Source organism: Pipistrellus kuhlii, unplaced genomic scaffold (assembly GCF_014108245.1).
Source record: "Pipistrellus kuhlii isolate mPipKuh1 unplaced genomic scaffold, mPipKuh1.p scaffold_m20_p_13, whole genome shotgun sequence".
Taxonomy (NCBI): Eukaryota; Metazoa; Chordata; class Mammalia; order Chiroptera; family Vespertilionidae; genus Pipistrellus; species Pipistrellus kuhlii.
The window spans coordinates 50,824,315-50,847,694 of NW_023425438.1; the positions used below are offsets into that span (position 1 = coordinate 50,824,315).

At 42.1% G+C, this 23,380-nt stretch overlaps 1 protein-coding gene across 2 annotated transcripts; it reads right to left on the minus strand.

The window, feature by feature from the left end:
* Window positions 1-2,635: 2,635 nt before the first annotated feature.
* LOC118717701 (zinc finger protein 501) lies at window positions 2,636-22,069 on the minus strand. Of its 2 annotated transcripts, XM_036436087.2 has the most exons (5): window positions 21,098-22,069; window positions 20,280-20,365; window positions 8,923-9,028; window positions 8,305-8,391; window positions 2,636-6,572 (listed from the first exon to the last, which is right to left on the minus strand). In XM_036436087.2, exons 3-5 carry the CDS (start codon window positions 9,017-9,019, stop codon window positions 5,305-5,307), a joined length of 1,452 nt encoding a protein of 483 aa, XP_036291980.1. In that variant the 5' UTR covers window positions 9,020-9,028; window positions 20,280-20,365; window positions 21,098-22,069; the 3' UTR covers window positions 2,636-5,304. The 2 variants fall into 2 exon arrangements, with proteins under 2 accessions (XP_036291980.1, XP_036291982.1); XM_036436089.2 differs by lacking the exon at window positions 8,923-9,028 and having other exon boundaries at window positions 21,098-22,067.
* Window positions 22,070-23,380: the final 1,311 nt, after the last annotated feature.

Below are 23,380 nucleotides of genomic sequence, written 5' to 3' on the forward strand. Positions count from 1 at the left end.
TCCCAAATTCCAATCTTTATTCTTTATTTTGTTGATTCTCTGATGTCCTGTGTTATATGTCAAATTAAAAATGACAGATGTCTAGCTAGAGATAATACATAACTTAAAAAAACAAAATTCTGAATTCAGTTCTTCAATGGTTCCCACATGTTCTTGGAACAGAGACAAATAAAAATGTCTAATTCCATAGCTTATGTTCTTAGTCATTTCTATCTTTCCTTCTCAAACTTGTAATCTACAATTAAACACTAGCTACCCTGGCCAGAGTGGCTGTTGGTTGTCCGGTAGACTGAAAGGTTGTGGGTTCAGTTCCCAGACAGGGAACAAACGTAGTTTGCAGGCCTGACCTGCAGTCAGGGAATGAATAGAAGGTTAATCAGTGCTCTCTTTCGAATCGATGTTTCTTTTAATCTTCCTTCCTCTTTCTCTAAAATCAATAAGCATATCTTGGGGTGAGGATTAAAAAAAATAACACTGGTATCTTCCCTGGTTTGGGTCAGTGGATAGTGCATTGGCCCATGAACTGAAGGGTCCCAGGTTCTATTCCAGTCAGTAGCAGGCATGCAGGAGGCAACCAATTAATATATCTCCCTCATATTGATGTTTTGTTCCCTGTCTCTCTCCTTCCTTCCCACTTTCTCTTTAAAAAAAAAAAAAAAAAAAAAATGTTTTTCAATAGAAAAATGTCCTCGAGGGAGGTTAAAAATAATAATAACAGCCGAAACCGGCTCAGTGGATAGAGTGTTGGCCTGCGGACTGAAAGGTCCCAGGTTCGATTCCAATCAAGGGCATGTACCTTGGTTGCGGGCACATTACCGGTAGGGGGTGTGCAAGAGGCACCTGATCGATGATTCTCTCTCATTGATGTTTCTAACTCTCTATCCCTCTCTCTTCCTCTCTGTAAAAAATCAATAAAATATATTTTTTAAATAATAATAATAATAATAATAATAATAACAAAATAAAATAAATAACACTGGTGTTCTCTCCACTTAAAAACTATAGTTTGTTCAAAGCTGGATGAAGCTTGAAGCCTGGTGGTTTCTATCTACCAACTTCGCAGCTCCTCTCTGGGGAACAAGTGAGTGTCCCTCTTGTTAGTTAATCCTGACTGGTTACAAACAACCTAGGTACACCACAACCTCTGACACAACTTGACATATCACTTATGTATCAAAAGGAAGGACATCATGAGAAAGGGGAGGAGTACTCATCCCTCTTCCTCTAAGCACAGCTAAAACCCTGGACACCATCTATAAAACAGTGTAAGAAGTTCTGAGGATACAGGCTACTGGGGTACAGGGACCTGAAGAATGACAGCACAGAGTCCCTTGAGTTTTCCTCTTGCCTCCTCTCTCCCAGGCTGGGTTCTGAGGAAGCTGGCAACCCAGAAATGCCACAGATACAGACTAAAAAAGGTACAAGAGAAGTCTTCTCTTTTCAGCCAAAGGACTAAGAAAGGAGTATACTCACAAGACAAATTTTTTACACAATAACCACCCTCCTCCAGCCAAAAGTCATAGGAAAAAATTCAGCCCTATCCACACCATCAAAGGCCAAGTGGGGTGCCTACACTTCCACCCTCACCAGGCTGTAATTCCCACCCTGGAGTAGAGTCAAAGAAGGTCAAGTGAAGAGACAGGATCTAAAACAAACAAACAAACAAAAAACTCCCCATCCCACTCCAGCAGTATCAATGGAAACCATATGGGGAGACCAGGCTTCTAACCCTACCCAGAAACCAGACATCTCTCCCTTTTTACTGTTTTGGACATTGGAGGGTCAGGACTCCCAACAAATCATGAGGTCACTCCCCACCCAATGCTGGCACATGGTGTCAGTGGGTAGGAGCACTAATGAGACACTCCTGGCCCTCCCAGCTAGGTGGTATCAGTGGAGCCTTACTGGGGAGCTATAACTTATACTCCTACCCAAATACTTTAGTAGTAGAGGCCAATGATGGACTTCCAACACCAACTTCCAAACACTTCATCCTCCAGGGCAATGGCAGAGGCCAGCCCAAATAGATTTAAACAGTATAGTCTTCTAACATAATGCCCAAAATGTCCAGATTTCCACTGAAAATCACTCATCTTGAATGAGAAGACAATCCACAGATGCCAACACTGAGTTAACCCAGATGTTAGAATAACAGCTACCATAAAAATACCCCAGTAAGCAATTACAAACATAATTGTCCAAATTTAAAAACAGAAAATGTCGGCAAAGAAACAGAATAGACAATCAAATGGGACTGAAAAGTATAATAACAAAAGTTAGTGACGGGCTCACCAGCAGAATGGAAGGGACAGAAGAAAGAATTGGTGAACTTGGAGATAGAATAAAAAGCACCCAACCAGAACAAGAAAAAAATTGCTATGGCCCTGACTGGTTTGGCTCAGTGATAGAGCATCGGTCTGTGGACTGAGGGGTCCCAGGTTCGATTCGGGTCAAGGGCATGTACATTGGTTGCGGACACATCTCCAGTGGGGGTTGTGCAGGAGGCAGCTGGTCGATGTTTCTCTCTCATCAATGTTTCTAACTCTCTATTTCTCTCCCTCCCTCTCTGTAAAAAATTATATATATATATATATATATATATATATATATATATATATATATATATATATAAAAGATTTTAAAAGTTCATAACTGTGGGTCCTAATCTGAGAGGGTTGGTGTCCTCTAAGAAAAGAGCACTTGCTCTCTCTCTCTCTCTCTCTCTCTACACATATGTCCTGAGAAAGGGCTATGAGGGCACAGTAGTAGGGTGGCTGTGTGTAAGCCAGGAACACCAAAACTAAATCAGCTGGTACCTTGCTCTCAAAAACTTCCAGTATCCAGATTTGTAAGAAATACATATCTGTTGTTTGAGCCCCCAGTCTGTAGTATGACAGCCCAACAAGACTAAGGCAGATTTGGGTGCTGCTATACCAAATACCTAACCATGTTAAAGTAGCTTTGGAATTGGGTAACGGTTGGAGGCTGAAAGGGTTTTACGGTGTATTAAAGGCCAATCTGATGAGGTGTCAGACAGAAATGGAAACAGGAAGAAAGGCAATTCACCTTGTAAAGTGGCAGCATCCTTGGCTGAATGGTGTTCCACTGTTTTGTGGAAGAGAGAACTTGGGAGCAATGAAACTGGGTATTCAGCAGATTTGTAGGCAAAATATTAAAGGTGCGGCTTGGGTCTACCTGTTTATAGTAAAATGTGAGAGGAGAGAGGTGAATTGAAGAAACAATTGTTAAGCAAAAAAGGAAAAAGAACTTGGAGATTTGGAAAATTCTGTCTATCCCCATTGCAAAATGAGAATAGCTGTGGCTGAAGGGTCATTTATAGAGATCCTGGGTGTGACTCGTGGGTTTAATCAACCATCTCAGTAGAAGCCAGGAATAGAGATGGGATTAAACCATCAGAAACACTGCCAGTTGGTACTAAAGGGGACAGAAAACACTAGACAAGATGAAGTCAGGCTGTCAGACTTCTTAGATCCTACAGGACCATATAGCAGAGCCCTATGCTGCAAGGAAAGAATGACTGAATAGATTCAGAGACCCTCAGGCTACCTCTTTAGTTCCAACAGGTGGGGATACACTGAAGTGTCAACAGGCCACATGGCCTAACACTGAAGCTTTGGGGGGTAGGACTGCCCAGACCAGTCTCAGTGGCAGGACTACTGAAGCAGAGAATTGTGAAGGTGGAACCCCTGCTTCAGTGAATCTGGAAGGTAAGGCATAAAGATCTGATGGAATTGCCCCTCTGGGTTTTGGAATTGCTTGGGACCTTTTTACTTCTTCCTTCCTTCCTTCTTTCCTTCCTTCCTTCATTCCTTCCCTTTCCTTCCCTCTTTCCCTCCCTCCCTTCCTTCCTTCATTTTCCTTCCTTCCCCTTTTATAGTGCAACATCTGTCCTGTGCCTGCCCCACTATTGGTCTGGTTTCACAAGTTCACAGCTGAAGACGAATCTGCCTCAGGATGAAATATACCTTGAGTCTCACTCATACCTACTTTACGTGATATGTTGGTGAAACTGTGGACGTTAGAGTTGATGCCAGCATAAGTTAAGACTTTGAGAGTTGTTGGAATGAAATGAATATATTTGGCATGTGAGAACATGAATTTGGGGGGCCAGGGGCAAATGCTATGAATTGTGTCCCTCCCAAATTCTTGTTGAATGCTATTTCCAAATGTGACAGTATTTGGAGGAAAGATTTTTTGGAGGTAATTAATGTTAAATGAGGTCATAAGGTTAGGGTCCTAATCTGATAGGACTGGTGGCCTTTAAAGGAAGAGAGATCTTGCCTCTTTCCACAGGCATACATCAAGGAAAGGCCATGCAAGGATACAGCAGGCAAGAAAGCCAGGAAGAGATCCAGCACCAGAGACTGAAGCCGTGGGCTTCCAGCCTCCATAATTCTGAGAAATAAACTTCTGTTGTTTGAACCAACTAGTCTATGAAATTTTATTTTAATGACAGCCTGAGGAGATTATGATAAATATATAGTGAAAAACAATAAACAGAGTTTCAGGAACCTGTGATATTACAAGCAAAGTCCTAACATTTGTTTCAGTATCCTGGAAGGAGAGAAGGTGTGGGAATGGAGGCTGAAAATGTATTTAATGATAACTGAAAATTCCCCCAATTTAGCAAAAGACATAAACCTACAGATTCAAGCTCAGCAAACAGGATAAATTCAAAGAAATCCACACAAAGAAACATCTTAGTCAAATGTGAAAACTAAAAACAGCACTCAAAACATTTTAGCAATAACCTTCAAAGTTTCAATTCAAACATATCATCTTCCTCTACCCAAGAATAAAATGGTGAAAGGCAAGTATTTCAAAGTCTTTTCAAATTTTCACAACCTAATATTCAGTGTCAGTTCAGGCCTAGAACTAAATTTTACTATGGTATGAAAAAGTCTAAAGTACAAACTACATACAATGAAGGTAAATCTTTATAAATAAGCACATTGTCAAGAAACTCAGCTTGAAACAGACAGAAAACATCAAAGACTCTTCTGTACTACCCCTTTCTAGGCTACAGGTCTGACCAGGGTAATTAACGTGATTTTCAGTAGATATCTAAATAAGCAAGGTCTAAAAGACACAAAGCACAAAAGTGAACTGCCAGGCCAATGTTCTGTGGATTCAGGGGAAGCTGCTCTCATGGGAACTTTGTGACTGGCTAACTCACAAGCCTCATTTTTCCCTGGGTGTGAGTAATCATCTGAGTAGTTATCTCAATCAACAATTTCCCCCTCAAGAATGATTAGTCACATCCAGGAAAAAAATGTACAGTCTTTAACCATTATGAATTCTATTTTGCTGGCCAAATTCTAAATGCTCACTAAAAACTTTTCCATATTCTTTGGTTTTCCCTTCAGCATGAGTTTTCTGATGTTGAGAAAGGGATGAACTCTGGCTGAAGGCTTTTCCACATTCCTTACACATATAAGGTTTTTCTCCAGTGTGAGTTTTCTGGTGCTTTGTGAGAGATGAACTCTGGCTGAAGGCTTTCCCACAATCATTACACTTGTAAGGTTTCTCTCCAGTATGTGTTCTTTGGTGACGGATGAGGGCTGAGCGGTCACAGAAGGCTTTGGCACAATCATTGCATTTATAGGGTTTCTCCCCTGTGTGAGTTCTCTGATGTTGAGTCAGGGCTGAACAGTAGCCAAAGGCTTTCCCACATTCATTACACTCATAAGGCCTTTCCCCAGTATGAGTTCTCTGGTGCTGGATGAGGCCTGAACGATCACTAAAAGCTTTTCCACATTCATTACACTTATAGGGTTTCTCTCCAGTGTGAATAACCTGATGCTGGGTAAGAAATGTGCTTTGGCTAAAGGCCTTCCCACATTCATTACACTCATAAGGTTTCTCCCCAGTGTGAATTCGCTGATGTTGAGTGAGATATGAGCTCTGATTAAAGGCTTTCCCACATTCATTGCATTCATAGGGTTTCTCTCCAGTGTGAATTATGTGATGCCGAATAAGGGCTGAGCGGTGACTAAAGGCTTTCCCACATTCGTGACATTTGTAGGGCTTTTCTCCGGTATGAATCCTCTGGTGGAGAGTAAGGTGTATGCTCTGGCTAAAGGCTTTGCCACACTCATTACACTCATAGGGCTTTTCTCCTGTGTGAATTCTCTGATGCAAAACAAAAGCTGAGTAGTAACTAAAGGCTTTCTCACACTCATTACACTTCCAGGGTTTTTTCCCTGCACAAATTCTCTTATGCCTCATTAGATCTGAATTTTGTTTTAGGTTCTTTTTCAACAAATCACAGTTACGTAGTCTTTCTCCTTGCTGTTGAACAAGTAATGACCTCCGGCCAAAATTTCTTCCAAATTCATCACACTGGTAACTTCTCTCTCCAGATTTCTTCTGACTGACAACTTCTTGTATTAAATGTTTCTCGTGGTTTTCCTGCTGACTCTCTAGAGAATCCTCACATCCACTGTCACCTTCCTTTGGAAATCTTTCAATTAACATCCCAGGGGATGACTTTTCTTCAGAAACATCCTGTTCTTGAGTTAACTCTTTGCCTTCTGGTTTTATCTCCCAGTCTAACAGAAACAAAAATGGACACGTATCATTTCCTAAACTGAAAGTAAGGTAATTACTGTGGTGGGAAAATAGTAAAACAAACAAAAAATGCTGATAGGAACACATGAATTTAAAAGCTCTCAAAACAGGCTTGCAATCTTAAGAGAATGTGAGGGAAGAAAGATTACTGGGCAAAGAAGTACAACTGCATACAGGGAGAGGGTGAGTAGGCATTCACAATTCCTCTGTCCAGTGGCTAGGAAATGAGAAAAATTAATGGCAATACTAAGAAGAGGTGAAAAAACAAACAAACAAAAACCACTGTCTGGGGAAACAGGGTTGGGATCAGAGAAATATAGTTTCCCAGAGACTGCCAACTGCCAGCACCACACCATGGCATTATCAACTCACACCTTGAGAATGACCATCCTTAGCTGATCTCCTTCTGCCAATCTTTTCCCATTCCAAAATATCCCACTCAATGCTAACAGACTAACCTTCCAAAACTACCACTCTCACACAAAAACCTGTTAGTTCTGTCTCGAGATGAGACACATATTCTAGTTACTAGCATTCAAAATGGTCAAGATCTACAAATTCACCCTAGCCAGTCTGTCTCAGTGGACAGAGCACTGGCCTGCAGACTGAAGGGTCCAGGTTCAATTCCGGTCAAGGGCACATGCTCGACTTGTAGGCTCAATCCCCAGTAGGGAGGATGCAGGAGGCAGCCAATTACTGTTTTTCTTTCACATCCATATTTCTCTCTCCCTCTCCCTTTCTCTCTAATATCAATAAAAACATACTTTAAAAAAAATCTACCAATTCAAATCATCACAATTCATAAGCAATTGGTTATTCTCTGACTTCCCCTTACCCAACAAACTGCAAAGAGTAAAATAAAACTAAGTGTTTGTTTGTTTGTTTTTAATGAATAGCATTAGAGAGGAGAAGATCAAATCCCCACATGCTCAGATTGGTCCCCATCCTGTCAGAATTGCTGCCCCCAAATCCTAGGCTTTCTAGTAAGGGTTTGGGGGAAGGGAGGGGAAGCTTCACTGCTAAAAATGTTTAAACATTTCCAGGCTTAAAATCTTTAATATCCATTCCAACCATGATGGTATATACAATAAATCAATATGATCAAATGTTCTCAACTACATATCCTAATTATGGAAGTGCCTGAGATTTTAAAGGACAAGTAGGTAGATACAGGTTATAAGCAAATGGATTTCCAGCTAAAAAGATAATTAACTTATTATAGGTCACTGAGCTTGAGTAGCTGAGATTTTGGCTTTGGACCTGGGGAGACTGGGTCCAAAATCTGGACTCATACCACATGCTATGCTGCTTCTGCTTAAATTGAGAAGGCAAGGCAAAACTCACAGATCAATTTATAGCCATTGCTGTTAGACAAAAAGTCACATTACCCTCAGAAGTAAAATAACATACATGAAAAGCCTGGTTTAGAGCCTTGCAAATTATTAATATACATTAAAATGCTACTTTCATTTAACCTTATTGTGGAGGGGGGGGTTGGTTTAAAAGAGTAGAAAGTATTTGCTTTCTAAAATAAAAAATTATGAATTTATAACAGATCATCATCCATAGAGGATAAAATGTGGTATGGGGCAAAGGGACTTCAACTTTTCTATGGTCTAGCAAAATCTGAAAGGCTCCTTCACAAGCATTTCAAAGATGCTTTTCCCACTTGCCAGGAGGGTTTTAAATTCTCTGTTTCCAACACTTACTCACCTGGATTTGTGCCTTTTGAGGCTTCTCTCTCCAGCTTCTCCCCAGACTCCAACTGAGAGATTACATCAGGCTTGGAAATGGGAAGCCCTGTTCATGGGGAAAGTAAAGAAGTCTGGTGAAAAGCACAGGATTAGCTCTTTGGTCATTAGGAAAGACACTATGGGAGAGGTGGGTTCTGCATTTCTCCCTCACCAGTGCTCAGGATGCAATTCAGAACAACTGAGGCCCTGTTTCTACCTCTCCCTATTAAAAGAATAAGCACCCACTTCTTAAGAGGTATTTTCACTAGGACTTCATCTTAATATCTTTGGTCAGAAAAGAAGGCTATTACCACCTGGGCAAATTCAATAAAAAGGAATGAATTTTTAACTCTAGGGGTGTTAAAACAATATCCAGAAACATAAAGCAAAAATTACATGTCTCAGGCCTTTTAGGAATTTAGACTCTTTTAACCATTTGTACACCATAATCATCTAGAGATTCAAGTGGCAGACCTTTTTTAATTAAATTCAAAATATCATGGCAGTTAACTGGTTAATCTAAGAACCTCCGAGTTCCTTGGAGGAAGCAAAGCTATCGCACTGAGTAAATTCACAGGGACCGAGGAGCCATCCTTACCCAGCAAGACCAGATTCCTATGCTTCTCAGGCACATCTCCCTGTGGAGGGTTCAGCTGTCCCCACTGGGTGAGAGCCTCAGCCATATCCATGATCATGAGCGACTCCTGAAAAACCAAATACATCCATGCTCACCAAGGGACCTCCTTCCAGAAGTTTCTGGGAAGGACTCAAAGTGACAGAAGGAAGGCATGAAGAATGGGAAGGTTAGACAAAATGACCTCTAACATCCCTTCCAACACTAAGATTCTCTGGTGTATAATAGTCTCCCATTATTTGTGGGAACATGTCCCAAGATTCCCAGCAGATGCCTATAGACAGCACTGAACCCTACAGATACTATGTTTTCCTTATACATACCTTTCAACTTAAAATAAGCACTGTGACTTATCTTTGACATGTCTGAATTGCCAGCATCATAGAGGCCCTAATGGGTCTGACTCCCTCCCACCATCTGCCCTGGACCCCATCATACACTGCTCCTTCTGAAATCTCGGGGCTGCGTGGTGGCCGCCTTTCCACATGCGGTTTCCTGTTCCTGAATGCTTTACCCTTGCACATCCTTTCAGCTCTCCAAATCCCACTCACACTTCAGACTTCGGCTCAGGAGTTACCCCTCAGGGAGGCCTTCCCTGACTCTCTGGGTTGTAGCACCATGTTCCTTCCCTTCTCTTAAATCATGCACACATTGAGGAGACTTTCTGATCAACAACTCTCTGTCTCATTCACCATAAATGCCTGGAGAGCAGTGGCCAGATCTGTTCTCCCTCACTGAAGCAGCCCTGGTACCTGGCACACAGCAGAACACTGTATTGGTCAGACAGATGAAGGAGGGAAGGGACACCTGACAAGAATCAGTAGTAACATTTCAAATGGCTTGGATGGCAAGAGGAAAGGAGGGAAACACCAAGGAGGAAAGAGGAGGAAGGTTCACTCTCCAACCTGCCTGCCTATAAATCAAGAACTATTCTAAATGTTAAGGTCTAAGTCTTGTAGGGGATGCAGAAGAAGGTGGCCAATGCCTTCATTGAGCTTGAGGTTGAAGTGATAGGACTGCCCACCATTCAAGATAGTATGTAAGGGATTAAAAATGGCAGTAGAGCAGGTGGATGCTGCATGGACATGCTCCCAGGAACAAGCTGGAAATGCGACTGAAATATGGAAAGGCTTCCTAAATAATCAACGGAAAACTCACAGAAGAGAACCTTGACATCCAAGAACTGAAGGTGGAGACCACATAGAGACTGGTAGGAGGGGCAGAGGCACAAAAGGGCTGGCTGGGCACCCACAGACAGAAACTGAAGTCCTGGAGAGATATCTCAGCTGTGTGTGTGTGTGGGGGGGGGGCAGGGTGCTACTGAGAACTCTGGGATCTAATCTCAAAGCTGGACCCCCCAGAAGAGAGCACCAAACTGAGGAAGGTACCCACATAGCATCTAGCTGTGAAAAGCAGTGGGGTGCTGTCTGCCAGGGAGTGGCAGCTGAAAGTTAAAGCACCCTCTTGAAGGGCCAATACACAAAAATTCCCTGTGGAGCCACCAATCTTGTGCTCTGGTAGAAGGAGGGTGAAGTGGACGGGAGCTGTGAGAGCAGAACCCAGTACTGGGGATTTAGGGGGTGGAGCTCAGAAGGCAGACACCCCCAAGTTTCCTGGGCTAAGTCATTCCCTCACACAGCAGAGGACATCTTCCCACATAGACACTGCCTTGCCTGGGGAAAAGACAGTCAACACACCCTATTGGAACACACCTTGCCCTGAGACCACTTAAGAGATTAAAAGTAACAATTAGCCTCCAGGCAGAAGCAACTATCCCACCCTGTTGAACTCTCACTACAATAGGGGTGTCGAACACAATCAGAGAAGGGGCCAAAATCTAAAATCCAGCCTAAATCGCGGGCTGAATGGTTTACTGAACAGTCATAAACTGACAATGTTAACCAGAAATGTGAATTTAAAATGAGTGGAACAATCTTTTCCTTAACAGTGCTGTTAACCAACTCACATGCTATCAAGCAAAACAGTAATATTGGTATCAAGCAAAACAGTAATATTGGAATGTACCTAAAATGCTCATTGTTTTGTTTTCTGGCTAGATGTCTGACACCGTTTTCCCCGGATCAATGAGTCAATGTTCGGTTTTATTTCTTGGGCTGTAGCAACCCGCAAAACAGCATGGAGGTTGTCATCGGTAATGCGTGATCTGTGCTTGTTTTTGTTCAGATTCATTATTGAAAACATCTATTCACAAAGATAGGTGCTCCCGAACATGGATAGAATACGGGCAGCATGAAGTCAGAGCTCTGGCATTGAGTCAGGGGGCAGTAGAGGGTAGAAGTCCTCAATTTCAACATCCTGAAACCTTGATTTCAGGCCACTGTCAGACTGAAGCTCGATTATCTCCATCTGAAGGTGATGGGGCACATTGTTGACATCAACTGTAAAAGGATTGGCAAAGATGTCAAAGTCTGAGTGCTGTGTTCTAAAGTCAGAGAAGCGCTGCTCAAATTCACTTAGTAAACGGCTAACTTTGGTAGCCAGCCGACTGCAAGGAAAAGTACCAGAAATAGTGGTTGAGATACTCAAACCAACGGGAAAGTGGGCAAGATTGTCCTGTTCCAGTTGGGACTTCCATAGTTGAAGTTTACGCTGGAATGCTGTGATCATGTCAGACATCTTCGTGATGACTTGTTTGCGTCCCTGCAGCTTCAGATTCAGTTGGGCGAGATGCTCGCATATGTCACACATCATAGCAAAATCACATAGCCAGGCGGGATCCGACAGTTCAGGCAAGGGCTTTCCTTTACTTTCCATGAAAAGAGCAATTTGTTCTCTGAGCTCAAAAAATCTTTTGAGGACTGCGCTCTTGCTCAGCCATCTTACTTCTGTGTGGTATGGCACATCTCCATGCTCTGCACCCACCTCCTGTAAAAACTGCTGGAACTGGCGATGATTCAGGCCACGTGCCTGTATAAAGTTAATAGTTTTAATGACTGTGGTCATTATGTCATTCATGTCCAGAACTTTTCCACACATAGCCTCTTGGTGGATAATGCAATGATAAGTAATCAAGGGTGTGTGGCAGTGACTTTTTTGCATTCTTTCCTTCATTAGTCCAACCAAGCCTTTCTTTTCTCCGCACATTGAAGGTGCGCCATCGGTAGTTAGCCCCACCAACTTTTCCCAGGGTAATTTAAAATTATGTATAGATTTCTCCATAGCCTCAAATATATCTCTACCAGTCGTCGTCCCATGCATGGCAGCTACATCCAAAAGTTCCTCAGTGACAGAGAGGTCGGTCTTCGTAGCACGTATAAAGATGGACAGCTGCGCTGTATCAGTGTTGTCTGTGCTTTCATCGATAGCAAGTGAAAAAGCAAGATAACTGCATGCCTGTTCGGCCAGCTGTGATGATAGATTTCCTGAGAGTTCTTGAACTCTATCTGCAATGGTGTTTCTTGACAAACTGACATTTTGAAAACTCTGTATCTGGTCTGGGCATACTTGCTCACACACTTTTAGCATGCATTGCTTCAAAAAGGCACCCTCTGAAAAACACCTTGAAGTACGGGCAATTTCTTCAGCCACTATAAAGCTTGCTTTCACTGCAGCATCATTTTTCGCTGTAGCCTTTGTAAACATTTGCTGCTGTGATTGTAGTTTGCCTTTTAGTTCTTTAACAATTTTATGCTTTTCTTCCAAAGTATATTTGCCATACTTAACATTATGTTTGGTGTCAAAATGACGACGTATATTGTACTCTTTCATCACCGACACTGTCTCATAACACAATATACACACTGGTTTGCCCTCTCTAAGCACAAACATGTATTCATTTTCCCATTTGTCATTAAATTGTCTGCCTTCATCGTCAACTTTTCTTTTCCTGGACATTTTGGGATCAATATTGGCAGTAAAAGATGTAGTTTATTGGAAATCTGCGTTAGAAGGAAAAAGTTGAAAACTGCACAGGGATAGCTTGATTTGGCAGATGGAGTGGAGAAAAAAAAAGTCAGTCAATAAATGCCTGGCTGGGTACAGATAGCAGATTCTGTTGCAATTTTTATGCCTGCACTTTATGCCAGGAACTGGCAGCTTCTGCTGTGTATTTTTTATGCCCGCACACTCACTCTCTCCTCTGCTCTGCCACCCGCACAACCACATCGGATGCCGGACTATAGGTCACGCCTCCTGAATCTCGCATGACTTGTTATCTATGCGCATGCGTAATAGATAGCAAGTATGGCGGCCGGCGAGATCACAAGCCTCCTATGTCACCACGCGTCATTGTGATGGAACGCAGCGGAGTGCAGTGATGACAGCGCGGTGCGGGCCACATTGCAAGGCCTGGCGGGCCGGATTTGGCCCGCGGGCCTTGTGTTTGACATGTGTGCACTACAACTAAGGATGATTACCTGGGAGCAATTCAGGGCTGAATCCTATTAATTTGTAGGCAAAGGTGGTCTCTGGAGGCTTTGAGTCTTTGCCTGATAAAATTAGTCAGAAGCAGCTTTTAACAATGTCCTACACTAGAGATTGAAAGTGTAGAGGATCTACCTACTACATAGTCACAAACCCAAACAGACAACCAAAATGAGGAAACAAAATACAACCTCCAAATGAAAGAAGTAGAGAATAATCAAGAAAAAGAAATAAATAAAGCAAAGATAGAAAATTTATCTGAAACAGAGTTCAGAGTAATGATGGTAAAAATGCTCAACAGTATGAAAAAAGATACAGTAACTATGAAAAAGAACAGTCTGAGATAAAGAATGACCTAACACAAATAACACATTTGAAGGAATACACAGCAGATTAAGGTAAGCTGAGGATGGAATCAGTGATTTAGAAGACAGAAATGAAACTATCACTCAATTAGAGAACTAAAAAGAAAAAAGATTAAAAAGCAGGAAGACAGCTTAATGGAGCTGTGGGACAATGTAAAACATAACAATATTAAAATAGTAGGTGTGCCAGAAAAGAGAAAGAATAGAGAAGGTGTTTGAAGAAATAATGGTAGAAAATTTCCCTAACCTGGTAAAGGAAAAAGTCACACAAGTTCAGGATGCACAGAGAGCCCCTAACAAAAAGAACCCAAATAGACCCATGGTCAGACACTTCATAATTAAAATACCAAAAATTAGCCGAAGCCAGTTTGGCTCAGTGGTAGAGCGTCGGTCTGCAGACTGAAAGGTCCCAGGTTCGATTCTGGTCAAGGGCATGTACCTTGGTTGCGGGCACATCCCCGGTAGGGAGTGTGCAAGAGGCAGCCGGTCGATATTTCTCTCTCATTGACGTTTCTAGCTCTCTATCTCTCTCCCTTCCTCTCTGTTAAAAATCAATAAAATATATTTAGAAAAATAAATAAATAAAAATAAAATACCAAAAATTAAGGACAAAAAGAGAATTTTAAAGACAGCAAGAGAAAATAAAACTGTTACCTACAAAGGAGTTCCCATTAGGCTGACACCTGATTTCTCATCAGAAACTCTACAGGCCAGAAGGAAATGACATGAAGTACTCAAGGTAATGGAAAGCAAGGTTCTGAGAACAAGATTACTATATCCAGCAAAGCTATCATTCAAAATAGATGGTCAAATAAAGAGCTTCCCAAACAAAAAAGGCTAAAAGAGTTCATCACCACCAAACTGGCATTACAAGAAATGATAGTGATTGCTGTAGGATTGCTGAGAAGAAACAAAGAGAGGAACCTTGCTATACAGAATTAAAATGGCTATAAAAAAGAATCTCTCAATAATAACCCTAAATGTGGATAGATTAAATGTTCTAATTAAAAGGTACAGAGTAGTAGAATGGATACAAAAACATGACCCAACTATATGCTGTCTAAAAGAGACCCACCTGAAAATAAAAATAAAAAACCACAGGATGAAAGTAAAGGAATGGAAAAGAAAAATAAAGCTGAAGTAGCAATACTCATATCTGACAAAATAGACTTTAAAATGAAGGCCATCACCGAAACCGGTTTGGCTCAGTGGTAGAGCGTCGGTCTGCGGACTGGGGGGTCCCGGGTTCGATTCCGGTCAAGGGCATGTACATTGGTTGAGGGCACATCCCCGGTGGGGGGTGTGCAGGAGGCGGCTGGTCGATGTTTCTCTCTCATCGACGTTTCTGGCTCTCTATCTCTCTCCCTTCCTCTCTGTAAAAAATCAATAAAATATATAAAAAAATAAAAAAATAAAAAAATAAAATGAAGGCCATCACAAGAGACAACAAAGATCATTACATAACACTAAATGGACTGATCCAATAAGAGGATATAACCTTGGTAAACATATATTAACCCGATATAGGTGCACCTAAATATATTTTTTTAAAAAAAAAACTTCTAGAGGATTTAACGGAGAGATTGACAACAATACAGTCATAATAGAGAACTTTAACACCCATTTGACTTCACTGGACAGATCTTCCAGACAAAAACTTAACAAGGAAACACAGACTCTAAAGGACACACTGGAGCAGATGGATTTAATTGACATTTATAGAACATTTCACCCCAACACAGCAGAATGTAGATTCTTCTCAATTGTATGTGGGTCATTCACAAAGATATACCACATGTTATGACACAAAGCAGGTCTCTGCAAGTCCAAGAAGACTAAATCATATCAAACATCTTCTCAGATCACAGTGGAAAGAAATTAGAAATAAACTACAGTCAAAATATTCAAATACCTGGAGGCTAAATAGCATTTTATTAAACAATGAATGGGTTACCAATGAGATCAAGAAAGAAATTTTAAAAAACTTACTGGAAACAAATGAAAATAAATACACAACAATCCAAAATCTCTGGGACACAGCAAAAGCAGTCCTGAGAAGGAAGTTCATACCACTACAAAAAAACAAGAAAAATCAGCAATAAACTATTTAACCTTACATCTTAAAGAACTAAAATGAGAACATGAAAAGCCCATAGTAAATAAAAGGAAGGAAATAATAAATAATAAAGATTAGAGCAGAAATAAATAACATAAAGAATAAATAAATAAATAGTACAAAAAAATCAATGAAACCAAGAGCTGGTCCTTTGAAAGGATAAACAAAATTGATAAACCATTAGCCAGACTCATTAAAAAACAAAGTGGACCCCAATAAATAAAATCAGAAATGAAAGTGGAGAAGTAACCACAAAAACCACAGAAATACAAAGGATTATAAGAAAATACAATGACCAACTATATATCAATAAGGTGGACAATGTGGATGAAATAGACAAACTCCTAGAACAATATAATCTCCCAGAACTAAATCAGGAAGAAAAGAAAACAACAACAACAACAAAAAACTGAACAGGCCCAAAACAACTGATGAAATAGAAGCAGTAATAAAAAAAGACTCCACCAAACAAAAGCCCAGGTCTGGACAGCTTCACAGGGGAGTTTTTCCAAACATTCAAAGAAGAACTGACACCTACACTCCTCAAACTATTTCAGAAAATCCAAGAAGGAACACTTCTAAAGTCTTTATGAGGCCAGCATCATCCCAATTCCAAAACTATTGTAGATAAAGACCCTATAAAGAAAATTATAGGCCAATATCCCTGATGAACATAGATGCTAAAATCTTCAACAAAATAATAGGAAGTTGCATCCAGCAATATATTAAAAAGATCATACACCATGATCAAGTGGAATTTATTCCAGGGATGCAAGACTGGTACAATATTCATAACATGATACAGAAGGAGAAACCAAGATGGAAGCATAGGTAAACACCTGAAATTGCTGCCTCACACAACCACTTCAAAACTACAACTAAAAGACAAAATGGACATTATCCAGAACCACAGAAAGGCTGGGTGAGTGGAAATTCTACAACTAGAAGGAAAAAGAAAAGCACACTAAGGCTCAGAGGAAGTGTGGAAGTAAAGTGCAGAGGTACTGAGGTGCACATGGAAAGGGCTGACAACTGAGGACACACTTTGTCTTTTTCAATCAGGAGGGAGACACAGGCTCCTGACTGCTCTGAACTCCAGTTCCTGGTAAGACTCTGGAGACCCAGACTTATACAGGGAAAAATTGGACTGTCAGACATCAGTGGAACTGGAGGGCAGCTTTCTCTCAGAAATGCTTGCAGAGATTATTGAGGGACACTGAGACCTGGGGCCACTTAAGGGAAGGCTGTTTGCTCCACCCTGTTAAATCCCTGAGACTCCCACTCACCCAAGCTGTGCGCAGAGGCTTTTGCATATGAATGCCCTGGCCCTTAGCAATCTATAATTACCTAACAAACTGCAGCTGGGTCAGAGAGACCCAGAACATCCAAAAAAAGGGCCAAGGCCCACAGCAGCTTTCACTGCTTCACAGCTGGGCCTCATCTGGGCACCTCTAAATCCCAAACAAATAAGAGGAATCTGTAGCTCCAGCTGGGTGGCCTCAGGCAGAGGCTAAATTAGCACCTCCTTAGAGATCAAAGAGCCAGCGTACCCAGTGGTCAGAGTGGGACAATCTAGATTACAACTCCTCAGGTCCATAAGGGACACACTCAGGGGGCAGATTCTGTGAGCACCAAAGCCCCACTTAAGCAAGTCTTTCCCCATAAGGGTGTCTCCAGCACAGTTCTCTCATCATAGACACAGCTGATTCTCACAGCCACTTGGCCTGGAAGCCAATTCCTTCCAGTGATACCAACAACTATCAAGGCTTAACTATAACAAGACTATGCACACAGTCCACAAAGGGGTGCACCAAGAGTATTCACCTCAGGTAACTGGAGAGGCTAGGCCACTGGGCCCTATAGAACAGTTAGCACACAAAGTCACTCTATCAACACAGAAAAGCAGCCAAAATGCGAAGACAAAGAAAAAGGTCACCAATGACAGAAATGGAGGAAAGCAAACTACTGGATGTAAAGTTCAAAACCACGGTTATAAGGTTTTTCAAGAATTTTCTAGAAACCGCCAATAAATTTAGTGAGACTCAAAGGATATGAAAAAGGACCAATTAGAAATTAAGCATATACTGTCTGAAATAAAGAATAATATACAGAGATCCAACAGCAGATTAGAGAAACACAAGAATCAAGTCAAAGATTTGAAATACAAAGAAGCAAAAAATAGAAAAGAAAAAAGAATCCAAAAATATGAAGATAGTGTAAGGAGCCTCTGGGACAACTTCAAGTATACCAATGTCCAAATTATTGGGGTGCCAGAAGAGAGAAAGCAAGATATTGAAAACCTATTTGAAGAAATAATTACAGAAAACTTCCCCTACCTGGTGAAAAAAAAGTCTTACAAGTCCAGAAAGTGCAGAGAACCCCAAACAAAAGGAATCGAAAGAGGACCACACCAAGACACATCATAATTAAAATGCCAAGAGCAAGAGACAAAGAGAGAATCTTAAAAAGCAGCAAGAGAAAAACAGTTAAGTTACCTACAAGGAGTACCCATGTGATCACATTTACCATTGCACTGAAAAAAATTAAGATACCTAGTAATAAACTTAACTGAGGAGGTAAAAGACCTGAACTCAGAACACTACAGGACACTGAAAAAAGAGATAGAGGAAGACATAAACAAATGGAAGAACATACCCATGTCCATGGATTGGTAGAATCAACATCATTAAAATTTCCATACTACTCAAAGGAATCTATAGATTCAATGTAATTCCCATTAAGAAACCAAAAGAATATTTCACAGACCTATAACAAATCCTCCAAAAGTTCATCTGGAATGGAAGAAGACATGGAATAGCTGTAGCAATCCTGAGAAAGAAGAATAAAAATGGAGGAATCATAATATCAGATATCAATCTATATTCCAAGGTTGCTGTTCTCAAAACTGCCTGGTTTTTGCCCAAGATCAGACATATTGACCAACGGAACAGAACAGAGAACCCAGAAATCAACCCAAGCCATTGTGCTCAATTAATATTTGACAAAGGAGGCAAAAGCATACAATGGAGTTAAGATAGTCTTTTCAATGAAAGGTGTTGGGAAAGTTGGACAGATACATGCAAAAAATGAAACTAGACCACCAATTTATACCATACACAAAAATAAACTCAAAATGGATAAAGGACTTAAACATAAGATAAGAAACCATAAAAATCTTAGAAGAATCCATAGGCAGCAAAATAGCAGACATATGTTGTAGCATTCTTTACCAATATAGCTCATAGAGCAATGAAAATTAAAGATAAAGTAAACAAATGGGACTACATCAAAATAAAAAACTTTAGCACAGCAAAAGAAACCATCAACAAAACAATAAGGAAGCCCACTGCATGGGAAAACATATTTGCCAATGTTATCTCCGATAAGGGTTTAATCTAAAAAATTTACAGGGAACTCATACAACTTAACAAAAGGAAAATAAACAATCCAATAAAAAAAAATGGGCAAAGGACCTAAATAGACACTTTTGGAAAGAAGACATACCCCAGGTTCCCTCACCACATTCCTGCCCACTCCACAGAGAGACACACATACACACCCCTTAAAGACCTTCAACACTCTCGTCACTTAGACTTTTCTTTGCCAAAGCTGTTCTCTCCTGGAACATTCCTGTATTCTACTCTCCAACTACATACTCTCTCTTGTTTTTGAAAGTGCAGCTTTTTATTCCAGTCTTTCCCTCCTCGCCCCCCAATATTCTAGACAATGGATCCTCTTCCAGGATCTATTATGACTTGTCCTTGACAGTCATTTTTGCATTTAAAAATATGTATATACTAGAGGCTTGTTGCATGATATTTATGCAAAAATAGGCCTTTCTTCCCCTGGCTTCACTCCCAGCCGCCTGCAAGCCAGCAAGTCCCAGCTCCCTGGCTGCCTGGGAGCCAGCAAGTCCTCACTTCTGTGCAGAGCACAACTCCAGTAGTTCCTTCCACCCAGCTTCCCTCATAGCAGGCATCACACCCCTTCCACTCCATGCCTGCATATGCAAATTAGCCTCCATCTTTGTTGGGTTAATTTGCATACTAACTCTGATTAGCTGTGGATGTAGTGGAGTGATGGTTAATTTGCATGTTTCTCTTTTATTAGGTAAGATATTTCTTCTTACTATTTTACTTATCTACATCTTACTTCCTCAATAAACTTCATGAGATAGGAGTAAGAGGCTTTTATTACTTTGTCTTTCACCATGAGCCAATTACATTCCTGCAGTGCTACTAAGTGTTCATTAAGCACTAAGTGGGTAGGGGAGAAGTCATGCCAGGAGGGAAAGTTTTGCACAGTGAGGAACATTTGTCATGAAGTTCATCTCTCCTCAGTTTATCAGGGTAAACACAGTGGTCTAGGACTCAGAGCTGAGCAATTCCATAACAATGGAAGAAATAATATTCATGATCTAAGAACAGAAGGGAAAAAAAGAAGTAACTTAGACCCACCAGGGCTGCAGGGATCAGCAGCACAATGAGCACCCCCTTTTCTTCTCGGTTCCCAGCATGGAGGTTTGAGTCCTCAGAAAGTGACCCTAGAAGTGGAGAAAGGAGCCAGAATGATTACTCTTGCCTTGCAGTGAACTCGCAAAAATGTGCCACACACATCTACTTGTCACCTAAAAGAATCACCCAGGGAATTAAGGAATAATTCCACAACTTCTCTGAATCAAGACGGCCATGACCATGACTGCCTCGGGGTTCTTCCTATCCTCCTCTTCCTTAAACTTCAACAGAACTCCTCTAGACACGTAACCTAAACACATATTTCTGTCATCTGCTGAGCAATAGTCAAAAAAATAATCAAAGAATCTGTGTCAATACGTGCCTCCCCTAAGGATTCACTCCGGCTCTATTCCAGGCTCACTAGATGAAGGAAGATAAATTCTTTTTGAACACTGGTTTTTCGGATACAGTACACGTCGCAGTAAAGCGACGGGTCTTAAAGGGCAATATCAAGGGAACTAGTCAAATCTTATGACTTCTCAAATCCTCACTTTCATCATCTTAGTCTTCTTCCCAATAGTGTCCTCTTGTGAGGACAAGAGTTAGTCGTTATCAAAAGTCAAACAGATTTGTAGGTTTGGGGGCAGGGAGGCATGCGCAACCGACTGGCAAGCAGGGAATGCAGGTAGCAGCTCTCCCTCCAGGAAAGGGCTCTCCTAGAGAAGTCAGATGCTGCCCATTCTGAGCCGGCCCCAGCCAGAGGGCAGCTTTTCTCCTTTCATCTCTACAGCAGGCACCGCGTATTCCTCCGAAATTCTCACCTCTGCGCACAGGCTCAACGGCGACTCCCTCCCTGGGCCGTGCAGGAGACCCCCACCGCGAGGCCAGGGTCCACTGCTCTGTCCACCCAGAGGCCCGGGAGCGCGCGCGACCTCACCGGGCCGCCGGGCGCCTATCCGGGGGCCTCCCTGAGCCCTCCCTCCAGCCACTCGGGTTTAGAGGACCCGTGCTCAGCCCTCCTCCACCCCAGGCTCGATCTCACACTAGACACCACCGAGGAAGCCAGGCGAGAGACAGGCATCTAGCCAGCGGGGCCAAGACCCGCAAGCCCGGAAACAAGGTCGAACTACAACTCCCAGAACCCTCTGCGCGGTGTAGCACAGAGGCTCTTCCTAGAGGCTCCCCGGCGCTCCATTCAGGCAGCCTTCTGCTGTCATAGCTTTGTACCCCGCCACCGAATGCAGACCCTTGGGAGTGCTCGGCCGCTCGGAAGTCGTCTTCCAGGCACAAGAAAGGTTAACCCTTCTTCTAGGCCGTCTCTGGGCTCTGGCCCTGAAAGATGCCCTCGGCCGCACCAAACTGCACCTGCTGGGAACCCTCACTCCCTGCAACTGGACCCCGCGGAGGGCCGCGCCCCCAACCACAGGATTCCCGCCTGGGCTGCTGAACTCGTGGGAGGGGAGGCGCCTGCATCGAGTCCCCTCTACTGGGTCTCCCCGGCTTTAGGCCCCTTGTGATGGGGACAGAGGTCACCCCAAGTAATCCGGGATGTTTATTCCGGGCTGCACCTCGGAATAAGGGAAAGTAGGATCTCAGCCCCGGAAATTACTTCAACCAAGAAAAAGCCAGGTCCCCACAGGTCCCGCGGACCTCAAAGAGACTGGAACCTGCAACTCCTCCAGACTCCCCACAAGCTCTAAGAGCCGCCGGCAGGTGTCGGTGTATCTCCAGGCTAGTGCATGCTCTTGTTTATCTTCCCACTATAAAGTAACTAATTTTCCACCCAGATCAAATCCCAAGAAAGAAAATCAAATTAGCAAAACTGTCCGTGCTTCGCTACAAGCCACAGGTCCATTTGGTTTTTCTCTAATAGAATTGGCACTTTTAGCTAGGCATTAAATTCCCCAGAGTAGACTACATTTCTCCTCATCACTCACCCCCCCTCCCCCATATCAACCCCCCAACCTGCCACGGGGATGAGAGAAAAAGTGGTTTTTACAGTGAAGAGGAAAGCGCCAATATGCTGGCTGGAACACAGACGAGTTGTCATGGAGTATGTGGACAAGATTAACACCCTAGGAATGGCGAACCAAAAGAACAGAAACAAGTGCCCCTGACAGTGTGGTGGAACAGATCTTGTGCTTTTTAACATAAGTGAGGTATAAACTGGGATTTTGTATAAACCCCTATTATATTTGGTTTCTGCTACACAGATAGCCACATTTACCTCCTAATTGGTCTCTAGGTTGTCTACTTTTGGCCTAATCTGCTAGGCCTGGAGGAGAGGGGGCATATGGAGAATACAATGCTGTTGACTCAAAGAACCCAAAAGGGAGTCTCCACCCCCTTCCATCAGCAGAAATGAGAAATTTCTTTTAAATTCAGCAATGTCTGGAACACCAGGAAAAACCCTAATTTTTATTAATCATCCCCATCACAGAAATCCTCTGTCTTTTGCTATCAAATCAATAGTCAGTTCTCCATCCTCTCAATTTATCTACAAACAGTAGTTGATAAAACTGATTATTCCCTCCTTGACTGGTCACTCCTAAGTCTCCTTAAGTAGTTCCTCCACTTCCCAGCCTCTAAATCACTGTTTCTCAAATTGCTGCATGATCAGAATCATTTGGATGGCTTGTCGAACACTGTGCTGAAAACACCCGTATCAGGATGGGGTAGGGCCTGAGGATGTGCATTTCTAAGAAGTACCCAAGTGATATTGAAGGTGCTCATTTGGGAACCAACTAAAAACATTGGCATGTCCAAGGGCTCACTGAATAGTAGGGAAAAACCTATGCCATTCAAATGTGGTCAACTGTCAATTTTTATTTTCAGCCATTAAATTCACATTCCAGGTAGGAAGAAGGAAAGGACAAGAGCAAAAGGGAGTTTTTAGGTGTCCCTCAGCCTTATAAGGTGCTGTGGGGTCCCTGTTTAAAGTGCACTGGATGGTCAAGGCTGCTCTGAGCCTAGGACTCATAATCAGACTGTTCAGGACACTGAGCCTGGGAATCCCAATTAAGGTATGAAGATGTGCCTTTCTGTAGCCAAATTACTGATGTTACCATTTGGCAAAGTGCTGCTTTTGTTTGAGCATGTATACA

Bases quoted from the DNA above. Each gene is read 5' to 3' on its own strand.
- LOC118717701 (XM_036436087.2), bottom strand. From the start codon at position 9,019: ATGATCATGGATATGGCTGAGGCTCTCACCCAGTGGGGACAGCTGAAC. The intron at 8,392-8,922 runs GTAAGGATGGCT...CCCCATGAACAG, and splicing joins TAGGAATCTGGTCTTGCTGG to GGCTTCCCATTTCCAAGCCT. The intron at 6,573-8,304 runs GTGAGTAAGTGT...TGTTTCTGTTAG, and splicing joins CTCAAAAGGCACAAATCCAG to ACTGGGAGATAAAACCAGAA.